Below are 18,040 nucleotides of genomic sequence, written 5' to 3' on the forward strand. Positions count from 1 at the left end.
CCACACTCCCTACTAGCCCCACCACCCCTGGCACTTTTCCCTGCAACCGCAGGAAGTGCTACACCTGCCCTGACACCTCTTCCCTCATTCCCATCCCAGGCCCCAAGAAAACCTTCCACATTAAACAGATGTTCACCTGCACATCTGCTAATGTGGTGTATTGTATCCACTGTTCCCGTTGTGGCCTCCTCTACATCGGGGAAACCAAGCAGAGGCTTGGAGACCGCTTTGTCGAACACCTACGCTCGCATCATGACAAATGACTGCACCTCCCAGTCGCAAACCACTTCAACTCCCCCTCCCACTCCTTGGACGGTATGTCCATCCCAGGCCTCCTCCAGTGCCACAACGATGCCACCCGAAGGCTGCAGGAACAGCACCTCCTATTTCGCTTGGGAACCCTGCAGCCCAATGGTCTCAATGTGGACTTCACAAGCTTCAAAATCTCCCCACCCCCAACCTCATCCCAAAACCAGCCCAGCTCGTCCCCGCCTCCTTGACCTGTCCATCTTTTCTCCCACCGATCCGCTCCTCCCACCTCGCTGACCAACCCCCACCCTCACTTCCTGCCTACTAGCCTCATCCCCACCTCCTTGAACTGTCCATCTCCACCTATCTGGTCCTTTATCCACCTTCCAACATTGTCTCCTCACCTCTCTCTATTTATTTCAGAGTCCCCTTCCCCACCCCCATTTCTGAAATAGGGTCCAGTCCCAATACGTCAGCTTTTCTGCTCCTCTGATGCTGCCTGGACTGCTGTGTTCATCCAGCTCTACACCTTGTTACCCCCTCAAAGAAAGACATCACGTTGTTACATAGTTTCAACAACCACGTGTGACAAGTAGTGTTACTGACAAGTAGCAAATCACTACTGAGCGCATACAGACACATACACAAAGGTGCTGACTGATTCAGACTGAGTCCCAAATATGCTCATTGTATCAACACATAAGATACAAAGACTAACAACAATGTATACCCATACACACTACAGGTAACAGAAGCAAATATATATAAAATGTTTGTGGCTCTTCTTTATATAAGCAGAGGAGTCTACAGGATAGAAAAAAGACCTTTCAGCCCATCAAGTTGATAGTAGACAAAAACAAGCACCTGACAATTCTAATTCCATTCAGCCAGCATTCCATTGCAATAAGTGTGTCATGACAGTATATAATTTGCCAACCCCAACTTTATCACAACATAATTCTCAACTTGTTCACCTTCAGGAATAGAAACCATATTTTCCATCTGTCTAGCAAATCTTTTTTTTTTTTTTCTTTTTTTGAAAAAAGAACATTGTTTAACTTTGTTTCCAAATTCACTTTAGTTTTCTACAGTGTCACTTGCCCCTCCCAATAAAATATTGCAAAAAAGCAAGAAAATAGAATGCAATTTCTTCACATTAATGATATAATCACCATTTAAAGCAATGAAGAATGATCCATTTAACTAAATCTTGTAATTGTTAAATTTTTTTTTTAGCAAAAAGAGTTCAACCATGTTCAATAAGTTTAAATCTTCTCCACTGTAAGACAAAATACAAGTCTTTTTGCTTTCTTCATCCCCACCACAGAGCATCATAAGAGTATTGCTGATGGCTTGCACCATTGCACCACAGAGCAGGGTTATGTGATATCCATGATAGAATAATTAAGATAGAAGGAACATTGTGGTCATTCAGCTGAATACAGTTGATTTGTTCATTGCCCTTTCCCTTAGAGTCTAACAAAGGAAGCCACATCTATCCATTCCTCAGCATTATTCACAAAATTATGTTACTATGCACTCGGAGAAGTTGACGTCCTGAAGAACAGCCTTTGATATAATGTCTCCCAGTTAGACTCTGCACTGTTGGAGTTACAAAACCCTTTGCTTTTACATTACACAATCCATTACACAAAACAAATGCATGGAGCAAAAACTGACAGGTACGGGTTGATAACTGCACTCATACATTCTCAAAGCAGAAACTGACAGGCATGGATTGATAACTTAAATTCACAGATTCACAAAGCAGGAGCTGGCATGTACAGATTGATAACTATACTTAGATATTCACAGAATAGAAACATACAGAGGAAGAGTGATATCTGTACTCTTATTCATGTTGTAGAAACATATACGTACAGATTGCTAACTACACTCATAAACACATACATCAGAAACTGACAAGGAGAAATTGCTATCTATATTTCTATACCAGAACAGGCAGGTCCAAATTGCTAAGCACATTCACATATTCACAGCACACTCACTGGCTGATAGGGAAAGATTGATAAATGCCCTGAAATAGTCACGTAGCAGAGATTGCCAGTTACAGATTAATAACTGCACACTCAGATACACAGAGCTGAAACTGACAGGGACTGACCGGTAAATAGACTCGGACGTTCACATGGTAGTTACTGACAGAGAAAGTTTGATAACAAATCTATCATATCCACATAGCAAAAACTGACAGGAACAGATTAATAATAAAACTCCCAGTTTCACATTGTTTAAATTGACAGGTACAGTTTTATAACTAATCTGACATTTTCACAGAGCAGAATCTGACAAGTACAGATCGATAACTAAACTCAGATTGACAAGCAAACACAAACAGGTACAGAAATGACAACTACACTCACGAATTGACCATCAGAAACCGAAGATATAGATGCACAACTACACTCATTGACGTGGCAGTAATGGAAAGCTACAGCTTGATAACGACAGTCACCCACCTGCATTACAGTAACTGTCAGGGACAGATTGATGACACTCACACATTCATATGACAGAAACTGACAGGTACTGATTAATAACTCAACCCCCATTTGGATCTCACAGAAACTGACAGAGACTGATAATTACACTCTCATTATCATTGCAGAAACTGAGATTTATAACTGCACTCTCACATTCACATAACAGAAACTGAGAGTACAGATTTGATAACCATAGTCGCACATTCATACTGCAATAAGTGATAGGGATTGAATGATCCTACCTATGAAATATTATAAGAAAGCAAGAAAACAATGTCATTTGTTCAAATTATCAACACAGCTTCCCACAAAATCCTGATATCCTGAAAATCTACAAAAATTTGATCAGGCCCTGGCGATTTAGCCAATTTTATGTTTTTTTACCACCTCTAACACCTCCTGTTATGTCATGTGGACTGTTTTCAAGACATCCATATTTATTTCCCCAAGTTCCCTCGCCTCCACAAGGACAGAATGATAACTAAACCCATTCAAATAAGAGAAACAGATGGGGAGAGAATGATAATTACTCACATTCGCAAACCTGAAACTGACAAGTGCAGATGAATAACTACACTCAGATTTACAGAGCAGAAGTTGATGGTGACAGCATGATAACTGCTCTCACATACTCGCAGAGCAGAATCTGATGGTATATGTTCATAACAGAACTCTTACATTCACCTTGCAGAAACTGACAGGTATAGATTAATAACTGCACTCTCAGATTGACAAAGCAGAAACTGACAGGAACAATTTGATAAATACACTCACATAGCAGAAACTGACAGGTACAGATCAATTCTCTCATATTGACATTGTAAACCAAGAAAAATTGGTACAAATTAATAACTGCAGTCATATACTGGCATTGCAGAAATTGACAGGTACAGGATGATAACTTTCATCACATTAAAAAAAACAGAGACTGGCAGAGACAGATTGATAACTGCATTCCCACATGTTTCCTTTTTTTTAATTCATTCATGGGATGTGTGTGTCACTGACTATCCCTAATTGTGCACAGAAGGCAGTTAAGTGCTAACCACATTGCTGTGGGTCTGGAATCACATGTCAGCCAGACCAGGTAAGGATGGCAGATTTTGTTCCCAAAAGGACGTTAGAGGACCAGATTTTTTTCGTGGAGAATTGGCAGTAAACTCTTATTTTTAGTTTATTGTTGAATTAAAATTCCACCATCTGCCATGATGGGATTTGAACCGGGGTCCACAGAACAATATCTGGCTCTCTGGATTAATAGTCCAGCAATAATACCATGAGACTATTGCTTTTTCTATTCACATTCACATAGCTGAACGTGACAGTGAAGGATTGGTAACTAGACGCTCAAATTCATGGAGCTAAAAGTGACAGAACAGATTGATAACTGCACTCTTATATTAACAGAAGGGATGCTGACAGGAACGGATTGATAACTGTATGCACAAGTTCATGTTGCAAAAATTGGCATGTACAAATTGATAAATGCACCTGGACATTCGCAAACCAGAAACTGATGGGCAGAGGGTAATAACTAATGAATTAATAATTAATCATTCACAGAGCAGAAACTTGCAGGTCTTGTCTGATAATTACACAAGAATATTAACTGGGGAGAAACTGACAAGGTCCAGACTGATGATGACAATCATATTCACACAACAGAAACTGGTGGGTACACATTGATAAGCATACTCTCTCAATTACAGAACAGAAACTGACAGTCACAGACTGATAACTACATTTTCATATTCACGTGTCCGAAAATGACAGGTACGATTTAATGAATATGGTTGCATTTTTACAAGCAGAAACACTTGGGGTTATGTTAATAACTGCACCCACACATTCACATCTCAGGAACTGATAGGTAAAGATGAAAAACCAAGCTCACATATTGACATAGCAGAAGCTGAGAGGCATAGATTGATGCCTGCACTCTTACATTCAGATAGCAGAAAACAACAGGCACAGATGGATAAGTATACTCACCTTGCAGACACTGATACGAACATTCCCACATCACAAACTAACAGGTAAAGACTTACAACTACGTTCTCATATTCACAAAGGAAAAAGAAACTGTCAAGTACAGTTTGATAACTATACTCAAATACTCACAGAGCAGAATCTCACAGGTACATATTGATAACTACAATCTCACATTCACCTTGCAGAAATTGACAGATATAGATGGATAACTACACTGACACATACACAGCTCAAACTGACAGGAACAGGTTGACAACTGCACTCATTCATTCACGTAGCAGAAACTGACAGCTACAGATGATAACCACCTCTCTCATATTCACAGAGCAGAAACTGACAGGTTTACAAGTTGATAATCACATTCACATACTCACAACACACATACTGATAAGGAATGATTGACATATTCACCTAGCAGAAACTGACTGGTACATAATGATAACTACATTTATGTATTCATAAAGCTGAATCAGACAGGTACAAATTGATAACTAAACTCATATTGAAATAGTAGAAACTGAAAGTTAGAGACTGATAGCAACACTCTCAATCTCATAGCTGAAACTGCTAGGTGTTGGTTGATATCGACACTGAAATTCACATCGCTAGAAGTGGCAGGTACAGATTAATTCCTTTCTTAGATATATAGAGGAGACACTGACAGGGACAGGTTTGGAATTACACTCTCGTAGTCACATAATAAAAACTCACAGGAACAAATGGATAATAACACTCCCACATCACATAGCATAGAATCACAGATACAGTTTGATATTTACACTTAATTTCACACAGCAGAATCTGACAGGTACAGATAACTGCACTCATTTACTGACTTGGCAGAAACTGACGGGCATAGATTCAAACTTGCGCTCATGTATTCACATTGCAGAAACTGACGGGTACACTCTCGTATGCAGTGAAAATTTCCTGACAAAATTTGAATATGCTATCCATCTCTAAAATTTATCCAAAATTTGATAAAGACGTTGAAATATTCACAGGGCAGAATAACACATGTATATACTGATAATAACACTCTCGCATTCACCGAGCAGAAATTAACAGGGAAAAATTGATAAGTACATCATACATTCATGTTGCAGAGACTGTCAGGAGCAGTTGCTTCCAAAATTCTCATATTCACAAAGCGGAATCGATCAGGGATAGACTAACGATTACACACACACATTCAGCAAGCAAAACTGACAGGTATAGATTGGTAACTACATTTACAGATTCACACACAAAAGTCTGATAAGAACAGATCGAAACTAAATTCACAGATAACTGACAGGTACAGAATTATAAATACATTTACACATTCACAAAACCAAAACCTAACAGTGAAAAAATGATAAATAAACACTCCGATTCAGAGAGCAGAAACTGATGAGGAAAGATTGTTAAATACACTAACATGTGCACATTGCTGAGACTGACAGGAACAGATTGACAAATACACCCACACTCTCAGAGCAGAAACTGACAGCTACAGATTGATAACAACATACGTGTATTCACATGGAAGAAAGTGGCATGGACAGATTGATGACTGTAGATTGATAACCAGTCACAATTTCTCATTGCAGCAACTGACTGGGACATATTGATTGACAATCACTTGTTCACATGACAAAACTGACAGGTAGAGACTTAAAATGACAGTCAAATTCACATAGCAGAATCTGACAGGCACAGATTAATAACTGCACTCACACATTCACATTGGCTGAAACTGACAAGTACATATTGATAAATGCATTCACACATTAACAAACCAGAAACTGACAGGTACAGATCAATACTGACACTCTCAGATGAACAGAACAAAACTGACAGGTACAGGCTGGTAATTAAACTTGGACATTGAAATTGTAGAGACTGACGGGTACATATTAATAACTGTATTTGGATTTTCACAGGTAGAGATGGATAACTACATTCAAATATTCATACAGAAAAAGTTGGCTGGTACAAATTGATAACTATATTTACATATTCACAAAACGGAGACTAAGATGACAAATTGATCAATACCTTGACATTACAGAAACTGACAGTGCTTTAATCTGTGGGGCTGTGGGCTGTGTGCAGGAAGGTGGGATTAGAATAGCCATCTGTTTGTCTTTGGGTTGGAATGGACAAGATAGGCCAAACAGCCCTCTTCAGTGGTATATCATTTCAATGGATGTATGGTTCTATATCAATCTGTCCCTGTCAGTCTCTGCTGTGTGAATACAGAAGTAATTTAACAAAGGTTTAGATTGTGAGAGTGTAGTTATCATTCACCAAGTAGGAACTGACATGAATAGATCAACAACTAAACTCATATTCACAGACCCACTTGCATTGGGTAGCCCCATTCATGGAACTGTACACCTGTTGGTTAGTTTCTGGACTTCACTCAATTGGTATGGAATTAACAAAAAGAAAAATCACCAGACAGGGAGCAGCTTAGAGCAAGAGTGGAATCAGACACACAATTCTGTTCAAATTCCTGGCTTGAAATAAAATATTGTAATGATTATTAGCTAAACATTGCATTGATCAATTAAATATTATCAAACTTGGCTGATGTTGATTTACAGGAGGTTTTTCTTCTGTCTTTCTCCAGGCAAATACTTGAAGGACTAAGAGAAAGTGATATTCCCTCAGTCCAAAGCCAAGTGTGACCAGCTGCTTCTAACAAACAGAAGGTATTTTACCGCTGTCAGAGCAGAGAACATCCTTCCCACAGGCACAGAGCAGATTGAGTCAGACATACATTGAAGTCAATTTCCAGCGAGATATGCTCAAACAACACAGAGGAAATACAAGTTTTTTTTTCACCATTCACAATGCACACCTGCCCAGTTTGAACAAATTTCAGCATTTCAAGTTTGACAAAGAGCTGCAGCTCAGGTAGTTGCTGGGATAATGTTGCTGACTTGCTCGCTGAGCTGGCTTGTTTTTGTTCAGATGTTTTCATCACCATGCTCGGTGACATCATCAGTGGAGCCTCTGATGAAGTGATGTGTTCTACTCCGCGTGGAATTTATACTGTCTGGTCTGTTATGGTGAGTACTGTCATTTCTGGTTTTGATCTGTATGAGTTTATATATGGGGTCGATTTTATATGTTTGTTGATTGAAGTAACTATGCTCACATATCAAACTAACAGGACCTGACATATCCACATCATAGAAACACAGAAGAACAGATTGATAATAACACTCCCAGATTCACAGCATAACCTGACAGGTCCAATTTTATAACTGCATTCAAATATCCACAGATTAAAAAAAAAACTGCCAGGTGCAGTATGATAACTGCACTCCAATTTTCACAAGCAGATTCTCACAGGTCCATATTGATTACTAACTTCACATATCCATACAGCAGAAACTGACAGGAACAGCTTGGTAATAACCCTCCCAGTGTCACACAGCATGAACTGACAGGTGCAGATTAATAACTGCATGCATATCAACAGTGCAGAATCTGACAGCGACATATTGATAACTACACGTGCACACTCTCTCACACACACTCTGAGCAGAAAATGACAGATATAAATCCATAACTAAACATACAAATTGACATTGCAGAAACTGACAGGCCAGATGGATAACTACAGTCATATCTTCTCACAGCAGAAACTGACAGGGACATGTTGATAACTATTCACACCACTAATATTGTGGTAATAGTGATGGATAGATTCATGACACTCAAATGTTCACATGACAGAAACTGCCAAATAACTATATTCTCATTCACATTGCACTTACCAACAAAAACAGGTTAATAACTACAATTTTCGATATCAGAAAGTATGAGGTATAAATGAATAACTGTGCTGCAACATTCACCTAGCAGAAACTGGCATTGCAGATCAGTAACTGAACTCCAATGTTGAAATAGCAGAACCTGTCAGGTAGAGACTGAAAGTGCTAAAATAAAAACTGACTGGTACAGATTGATAAATAAAATCACATTCAAATTTCAGAAACTGGCAGGAACAGATTAGTAAATATGCTCACACATTCACACAACAATAACTGTCCGAGAAAGATGAGTAAGCACACTCGTATTCACAATGCAGAAATTGATAAGAGCAAATTGATAATTACACACCCAGTTTCACAGCAAATTAACTGACAGGTACAGTTTTGATAACTACATTCACATGTTCAGACAAGAAACTGACAGGCATGTATTGACACTCACATATGCACCTAGCAGAAATTGACAGGTCCAGATCAATCTGGACATAACAGAAACTAAGAGGGCCAGGTTAATAACTACAGTCACAACCTTGAATTGCACTAACTGACAGGGACACATTAATGACAACAATTACATTTTCACGTGATAGAAACGGACAGGTACAGGTAATAAATACATTTCCATATTGCCAATGCAGAAACTGAGAGAGAGGCTGTGAAATGAACATAAACATATGGATAACTAAACTCTCATTCACAGCAGAAATTGGTAAATACACGCACACACGTACACAGCAAAGACCTGATAGCGACAGATTGATAACTACAATTACACATTCACACAGGAGAGAGCTTCGGGGATAGACTGATAATTACACAAGCATAATCACTGGAGGAACTGATTGGGACAGATTAATTACTACACACTCACATTCGGTCAGCAGAAACTGATGGACAGATTGTGAGGGAGTAATAATCATTCACCTCGTGGAAGCTGAAATGGCAGATCGATAATTGCACTCCCATTTTTACACAGCCAATAATGAGAAATAAAACTAACCCTTCGTCAACCTGAAATTCTGAACAACACAATATCATTCACACTGTAATCAGGGACTCATTGACAGTGATAAAACAAAAAAAAAATCTACACACAAGAGATTGTCACAATTAAAATTTGCAAAAGGTACTGTGTTCAAAATATTCTTAGTTGACAATAATCAGTGTGAATACAACTGACGTGTTGACAAATAAAGTTCAGAGAAAATCCTTGAAAAACAATTATTGCTAGAAACTGAAATGCACAAAATAACATCCGCACTAATTAAGTGCAAAGCAAGATTCCAGGAAGTGAAATGTAGGCAGAAAGCTGCTGACACTGATTGAAGAGCCTAAGGGATAGAGAGTAAAATTTGTGTAATCAGCAGAAAGCGAAAGGCACGGGTCACAGGACATCCGTTCTCTTTTGTCATCGAGGTAATCCGAGTAAAACTGATACCGACACACGCTGGCAGGTATTCTGAGGAAAGTATGAAAAGTTTGGGCCTATACTCATTGGAGATTTGAAGAAGGACGTCAAACCTTTCGAGGAAACGAAAACTGAAGGGTGTTGACGGAGCAGATGCTGGTATAATGTCCTTAAACTTCAGAGAGTGTAGTACAAGAAACACAAGCAAGAGAGAACATTCCCTAACTCCCATGTTCATCAAGCACGATGCAATTGTCAGTAGTTCCATCATTTCCAGGAGTGAAACACACCACTGTCAGATTTCAGTGCATTTTGTCACTTGACAACTAACGTGATGACATTTTTAAACGGAGGAGAAAAGAAAACCATTATAAAAGATGTAGAATAAATCGCGATTAGGATCTCACGATTTAGAGAAAGCTCGGAGTTTGATCCGTGTACAAAATTTCGATTTGCGTTTGAAATTTCATTGCAGATCCTGGCAGATCCATGTTGTGTCCCACACTAACCAATCACAGAAAGGCTAATGTCATGTTTGAACATTCTTGTAAACTACCCATTCAGGAACAAGGCTTTTTCCCATCCTTCATTAGCATTGCTGACGCCATCAGGCTATAAAAAGCGAGTTCTGAGTCCGCTTTGTCTTATTCTGTGTTGGATATTGAGTGTCGCAATGGTAGAGGAAAAGAAAGGACAAGTTGCCAAGAAGGGCGCTAAGAAAGTGGTGAAGAGGGCGCCAGCGAAAAGCGGCAAGAAGAGGAGAAGGTCCAGGAAAGAAAGTTACTCTATCTACATCTACAAAGTGATGAAGCAGGTTCACCCCGACACCGGCATCTCCTCCAAGGCCATGAGCATCATGAACTCATTCGTCAACGATATTTTCGAGCGCATCGCGGGGGAGGCTTCCCGCCTGGCCCATTACAACAAGCGCAGCACTATCAGTTCCCGGGAGATCCAGACCGCAGTGCGGCTGTTGCTGCCCGGGGAGCTGGCCAAGCACGCCGTGTCGGAGGGTACAAAGGCGGTGACCAAGTACACCAGCTCCAAGTGAGACACCAAATTGTACTGAGAAAAACACAACCAAAACCCAACGGCTCTTTTAAGAGCCACCCACAGCTTCCCTGAAACAGCTGAGCTATTATATTAATGTTTGCACGACATTTGTATTTTATAAATTTTCTGTAAATTAACAAGTGATCCCTGACTTTGTGCGCGCTTGTTCTCGGATGTGTTCATACACATCTGTAATCGCTGCCTGTGGACAGTGATCATGTTAAACACCAATGACCTATTTTGAGCAATTTCTGTGTGATCGTGTTACCCTCTGTCACTCAATCGATTCAGAAGCTACAAGACCCGGTGGGGGATGCAAAAGGGCAAGCAAGAAAATATACTTTTCCTCCGAGTTCCGTTTCACCCTTTTGTTTTATTTCCAGATCTCCTCGCGGGTTTTGTCAGGTTGCTGAGGCTTTTTGCTGTCGGGGAGATACTTTCAAAATGAGCCGAGATAAAACCAGAACAGCTGCTGGACTGACATAGTAAATGTGGAGCTTTTGCTGAACTCTGATCGAGTGCAATAAGGGAGGGCCGCTTTTAAATATTCTCGAAAAACGGTGTCCGCAATTAAGGCGCTCACCTGGAAGAACGTTGTCGAATGTTTTATCAACTTATCGGGTGTTTTGAAATGCGAAATAAATTAGTTGCAGAGTGCAGATTTTGGCGCTTTTTTGTTTCCGCTTGCATTTAATGTTCAGAAAATCCGATTCTAGGTCAGAAATTGACATATTCAAGGAGGTTAGGGAAATGAGGGAAAGGGAGATTATATAAAGTATACATTCAGAATCGAAGAGTAAACTAACTCGAGTATTCGTGCATTCTATTGTGTTAAACTTCCTACTTTTTGGTACATATTGGCGGGCTTTTCAAATCAGAAAGAAAGCGGTTGATGATTTGGCGCCGGTATTTTCCGGCCTCCTCCCCAGGCCCTCTCCGGATTGGTGAGTGAAGCAGATATCTGATTGGGAATTGAAACGATATTTGGCGATGCTGAACAAGGTGACCAATCAGCAATGGCCGCACCACTATTCCTCCCGAAGGTATAAGAGGCCGGAATGTGGGCGGGTTACAGCATTCTCCGTAAAAGTGCTTGTGAGATTGTGGTCATGTCTGGGAGAGGAAAGGGCGCTGGTGGGAAAGTTCGCTCCAAGGCGAAGTCCCGGTCGTCCCGGGCTGGCTTGCAGTTCCCGGTGGGCCGTGTTCACAGGCTCCTGAGAAAGGGTAATTATGCTGAGCGTGTGGGTGCCGGAGCGCCGGTCTATCTGGCTGCGGTGCTCGAGTATCTGACGGCTGAAATCCTCGAGCTGGCCGGTAACGCGGCCCGGGACAACAAGAAGACCCGCATCATCCCCAGGCACCTCCAGCTGGCCGTGCGCAACGACGAGGAGCTCAACAAGCTGCTGGGAGGGGTGACCATCGCTCAGGGTGGGGTGCTGCCTAATATCCAGGCCGTGCTGTTGCCCAAGAAAACCACCGCTGGGGGCGCCACTAAAAAATGAAGAGACTGTTGTTTACTCTGACAACCCAAAGGCTCTTTTAAGAGCCACCCACAACATCAGTGAAAGAAGCTGGACCATCTCTGTCGGCATGTCTTTTTGTGCATTAATTGTTTGATGTCCGTTTCAGCCCCTTTGCTATTTGATAATTTTACTGTCACTGCGTGTATGATCTAACATGAAATCTTTACTAACAGGAGGCAGTCAGTCACGTTCACGGAACAGCTGAAACACATGGAAAGTGAAACGTTTTTCACGAATTTATAATGAATCGCATTTGTAATAACGTTCGGATTGCATTATTTGTTATTGCTCTGTAACTGCTTGTGACTTTAATCATCGTCATATAAATGCATCTCAGTCCCTCGCTCACAACCAGTTTCATATTTCCTGTAACTGCATTTGAGAAGAGCTAAAATGACGCAATGCATCAAGTAGTAAGTACGAGATAACAGTAGGCCAGGCAGCAGAAAAGTTGACTTTTCGGGTCAGGACCCTTTTTCTGAAAAAGTCAACTTTCCTGCTTCTCTGCTGCCTGGCCTGTTGTGTTCCTCGAGCTCCATATTGTGTTATCTCAACATCCTGGTCAAACCTTTTCTGAAGCTCCTCCAGTGCAATTATATCCTTCCCTAACAGGGTGACCAGAACCTGATATAGTGCTTCAGGAAAAGTCTCAAAATTGTCCTGTACTCAAAAGGAGTGAGTAATGAAGCCAGGTGCCACGTGGTCTACAGCTGATGCAAACTTCAAAGAACTGTATACTTGACCCATTAGTTCTCTCTGTTCTCCAACACTATCCAAGGCCCTACTTGTATCTGTACAAGACCTGCCGCTCTGTTTTTCAAAAATGCAATGCCTCAGTACCTCCATCTGCCCGTCCTCAAGCCATTGACCCAATTGATCAAGATCTCTTTGTAATCTTAGATAACCATCTTTACTGTCCACTATACCACTAATTTTGGTGACCTCTTCAAAATTACTACCCATGCCTTCTAAATTCTCATCTAAATCATTTATATAAATGATAAACAGAAGTGGACCCAACACAAGTTGGAGTGGAACACCACTAGCAACAGGCCTCCAGTCCAGAAAGCAACTGCCAAGCTGTCTCCGTCTCCTGCCATCAAGCCAGTTTTGTATCCAATTTCCAGCCTCACCCCAAGTCCCATGTAATCTTACCCTATTATTTTGTCTGCCATGAAGAACATTTCCTACACAAAGTCGTTGACACTTACCCTCCTCATTCCCACGCTTCCCCCCTCAAACCCTGGCTAGAAACAAATACTCAGGACGCAGACCGGATTCAAGCAAGTGGAAGATGTTTATTCAAGAAGAAACCAGTTAATGCAGGGAGAGGGCCAAAGGATCTTCCACAAATCTGTTCTCGATGTGAGAAAGCATTTTTCCCTTAATCTGCAGCTCAGATTGGAAGAGAGATCAATGACACACTTTGATTTTACAAGGAAGTACAGCATTTTTATACACTACGTGTTACAATAATCAAATGCAAAGTAGTCACTGTCCTTCACCTTAATCCAATCACCCAACCCCATGGGACACCGAATCAATCATGGTCATAGGAACAGCCTAGGTTCTCATTATTTCATGGTGTTTACCAGACATTGTCATCACTGGGCCTTGGGGATCTTTCTATGCATCCTATTAATTCACATTCTATAAGTTGTTAGCTATACTCCTGGTCTGTCCTAGACTTTATCTCTAAGAGCTGTTTGAATCCTATTATTTGTGGTATTATGTGTGACCCTTTTCTAAAAGGATTGATTAAATTTGATATTTCCCGCATCCTGATATATATATGGCAGTTAGTTTTAAGTAACAGCTACATGATTAGTTCTAATCTTATAACAGTAATTAAAGTGTAAAGTTCTACAGCTACTTTTACTGCTAGCACTTTGTCACTAATGAATTGGATCAATCTCGCTTGTTTTGGATGTGAGACAAGGCATGTCCTAAAGCTGATTCACTTTCACATGGGTTTAAATGTGTTTTCCTCAACTGCTTGTATTATATTCTGATTATATATTGAAACCTACTTCTGTGATTATCAAAATAATTCTTTAAATAAACCTTTTTTTTCTTAATACTATAGTTTAAAACGCTAACTGCTATGAAATACCTTTAGCTGTTGTTCTTTTTTGTAGCTGTTTAGGGAGTTAGTCTAAGCTAAGATTTAGACCCCTGGTGCTATGTCTCTAGTGGAGCAACATCCTTTCATTGAGACTGGAGTCATCTGTCCATTCTTAGGCATCCTCTTATCAAAACTGACTTGATGCTGCTTGGCCTGCTGTATTCATCAAGCTCTACACCTCGTTGTCTCAGATGATGGGTTGCAGGGCCTTTCTACGACCTTGGGCAGATCTCTTCCAAAGTATTAGTATGTTTCACTTTAAATGTTAGAGCAGATCGCCCCATTTTGTTTAGTCCTTGTGTGTCTTTGTTCAAACAGGGGCCGCTTTGTTGTATGCAGGTCACCCCTACACTTCACTAAAGTCCAAGTAAACAAAGTTCACCACTCTGCTCTCAATCATCTTGGTTACTACCTCAAAAAATTCAATCAATTTTGAGATATAATTTCCCTCACTCAAAACCATGCTGACTGTCACTAACCATTCTTTGAAAACCCCCACCTACCCCATACATGTGAATCTTATCTTTCGGAATCACCTCCAACAATGTACCCACCACATAATTCAGACTCTCAGGCCTATACTTACTAAGCTTCTCCTTACATCCCTTCCTGAAAATAAAGGCACATTAGCCTACCTCCAGTCATGCCGCACCTCACTGTAGTTATAGACGATACAAATGTTACTGCAAGGGTTTCTGCAATTTCCTCCTTAACTTCCTACTATATCCTCAATACAGTATATCAGATTCTGGACATTTATTCAACTCTATGCTTTCTAAGACCTCCAACGCTTCCTCTTCTGTAATATGAACTGTTTTCAAAATATCAATATTTATTTCCCAAGTTCTCTAGCTTTTATTTCTCTCCCCCAACAATATTATTTGTGAAATATTTGTTTTCTATTCCTCCTGTCTTCTGAGTTTCAAAACTCAAATAAGTCGCCTTTGTATTAAGAGCTCGACTCTTTCTCTCTAATCACTCGCTTGCTTTTAATGATCTTGTAGAATCTCTTTGGATTATCCTAAACCTTAACACCAAAGCTGTCTTGAATCCCCTCTTTGCTTTCCTGATCTGTTCAGAATGCCCCTACACTCCATAGTGCTCCCTCACTATCACATCAGTAACTAGCCCTGCTCTATTACTGATGAAAAGGTCATTTCTTTTTCTCCTGTCTCGACACTCATTTGAACCCAGTCGTCTCTATCTATCTAATACGATTTCTTTTGTATTTCCAATGAGAACCTCAATATCTTTATTAATCCATTGTTCCTTTATCCTACCAGCCTTACCTTTTACTCTAAGACGATCATATTAACTCTGAACTTTCACATGACACTTGTGAATGCCTTCCACTTATCAGACATCCCCTTACCTGTGAACACTCTCCTCCAATGGGTGGCACAGTGGTTAGCACTTCAGAGTGCCAGGGACCCGGGTGCGATTCCAGCCTTGGGCGACTGTGTGTGAAGTTTGCACATTCTCCTCATGTCTGCGTGGGTTTCCTCCAGGTGCTCTGGTTTCCTCCCACGGTCCAAAGATGTGCAGGGTAGGTGGATTGGCCAAGCTAAAATTGCCCATTGTGCCCAGGAATATTTAGGTTAGGTGGGTTAGATAGGGGAATGGGTCTGAGTGGGATGCTCTTGGAGAGCGATGTGGACTTTTTGGGCCAAATTGCTGTTTCCACACTATAGGGATTCTATTGTATGACTTTTGAAATTTCTTGTCTCATACCATTAATATTTGCCTTACTTCAATTAAAAATTTTAACTTTCAAGGAAGTATTATCTTTTTCATAACTAATTTAAAGCTGATAGAATTACAATCATAGACCCAAAGTGTTCCTGCACTATCACATTAATCACTAGCCCTGCCCTATTACTGAAGAAAACATTATTTTTTTTCCCCTGTCTCTAACAAGAATATTTACATGTTAAAGAAAATTTGCTTGAACACAATTAGCAAGTTCTTCACTACCCAAACCTTTGACACGAATGTCGTCCCACTCAACCTTTGGAAAATTAAAATCACCTATTACAACATTATTATCCTTACATATTATGTCTGCGATGTCTCTACATATATGTTCGTCAATGTCCATCTGACTATTGTGGGGCCTATTAATACAATCTCATCAAGATGATCATTCCTTTCCTATTTCTAATTTCAACCCACATATTTTCACTGGACAGCTTTTAAGAAATATCTTCAATAGTTACAGCAGGAAGGTGTAAGCTGGAATAAGGGAGGGAGACTTTAAAACTAGTGAAAAGACGGTGTCCCTATCAATACACCGATCAGGAAGCACGTTCATGGAATCCAAACACAGCAGAAAGAGACCGTTTGATTGATCGAATCTGAACAAACGTTCCGAAGAGCATCTACTAAAGTAGGATTAATGAGCAATGGTTGAATTAGATTATTAAGGTTCGACGTTGAGAATAGAAAAGAAAAAGATATTAGATATTGAAAATGAGGTTGAACTGAATCTCTTGAGCAGTATAAAAAGAGTAGGTGCATTCTGAAGAGGGAGATCCGGAGGGCAAAGAGGGGATATGAGATAGCGGTAAGAACAATCAGAGGAGATTCTAAAAAAAACATTTAAAGCAACACAGTAGCGAGAGAGAGAGAGAGAGAGAGAGAGGGGGAGGGAGAAGCCTCTTGTGGAATGAGGAAACAAGTTGTGTGAACTACAGATTTTGTAATCTGAAAAATCAAAGCAACTCGTTAGGTACACTTGCATTCTTCTGTGTAAAACCGCCTCATGGTTTCTACATGTTAGCGGGATTTTCAAATTTGTAAGAAAGCGTTTAACGTTTTGGCGCCATTTTCCCCGCCCTCCTTCTCAGCCATGGTCACAGTGATCAGAAAAAATAAACAGCAGATGCTGGAATCCAAGGTAAACAAACAGGAGGCTGAAAGTAGACTTAGAGGAAAGGCCAAGGGAAGCAAAAAGCAGAGGTTTGGCTGTGAATTGCTAATTTGCATACAGGAATCCTATACTTCAATTATTTTGTGACTAATTTAAACCTGTGTATAATTAAAATACGCTTCTTGAGTTTTAATTTAAATCACACAAATGTATCAGTCCTACGCACTTGTTTTTTTTCAGCCATGTGCAGATCTTGCAATTACAGCTGAATTAGGCCGGTGCAATAATGGTAAGATATGGAAATATAACAACGAAACGCACATCATACATCAGTTCGGCTCTTTTTGGATAGTTTAGTGGCTCTGAAAAGAGCCGTTGGGTTTCTCGGGGTTAACGTGCAGGGCCAGGTACGCTCCGTTTAGGCGCGCTCCCCGCGGATCCGGCGGGCTAGCTGGATGTCTTTCGGCATGATGGTGACTCGCTTGGCGTGGATGGCACACAGGTTGGTGTCCTCAAACAGCCCCACCAAGTAAGCCTCGCTGGCCTC

General features: G+C 40.5%; 2 protein-coding genes across 3 annotated transcripts in view; both read left to right on the forward strand.

The window, feature by feature from the left end:
- The window catches only part of LOC125481136 (late histone H2B.L4-like), a 13,410-nt gene extending 1,765 nt beyond the window's left edge, over positions 1 to 11,645 (forward strand). The window contains exons 2-3 of one of the 2 annotated variants that reach the window (XR_007261225.1): positions 7,363 to 7,444; positions 11,360 to 11,449. Coding sequence is in view for 1 of the 2 variants with exons in the window: in XM_048592297.1 (XP_048448254.1) it covers positions 10,597 to 10,970; positions 11,360 to 11,462 (477 nt within the window). In the remaining variant the exon portion in view is untranslated. Of the gene's footprint in view, positions 1 to 7,362; positions 7,445 to 10,570; positions 10,971 to 11,359 lie in introns of those variants that run through there. The other variant, XM_048592297.1, reaches the window with a different exon arrangement.
- A 389-nt stretch (positions 11,646 to 12,034) lies between these two features.
- Positions 12,035 to 12,850, forward strand: LOC125481138 (late histone H2A.2.2-like). The gene has a single exon (XM_048592298.1). The coding sequence runs from the start codon at positions 12,035 to 12,037 to the stop codon at positions 12,476 to 12,478; it is 444 nt and encodes a 147-aa protein (XP_048448255.1). The 3' UTR covers positions 12,479 to 12,850.
- The last annotated feature ends 5,190 nt before the right edge of the window (positions 12,851 to 18,040 follow it).

Source organism: Rhincodon typus, unplaced genomic scaffold, assembly GCF_021869965.1.
Source record: "Rhincodon typus isolate 14 unplaced genomic scaffold, sRhiTyp1.1 hic_rhity00000982, whole genome shotgun sequence".
NCBI classification, from domain to species: domain Eukaryota; kingdom Metazoa; phylum Chordata; class Chondrichthyes; order Orectolobiformes; family Rhincodontidae; genus Rhincodon; species Rhincodon typus.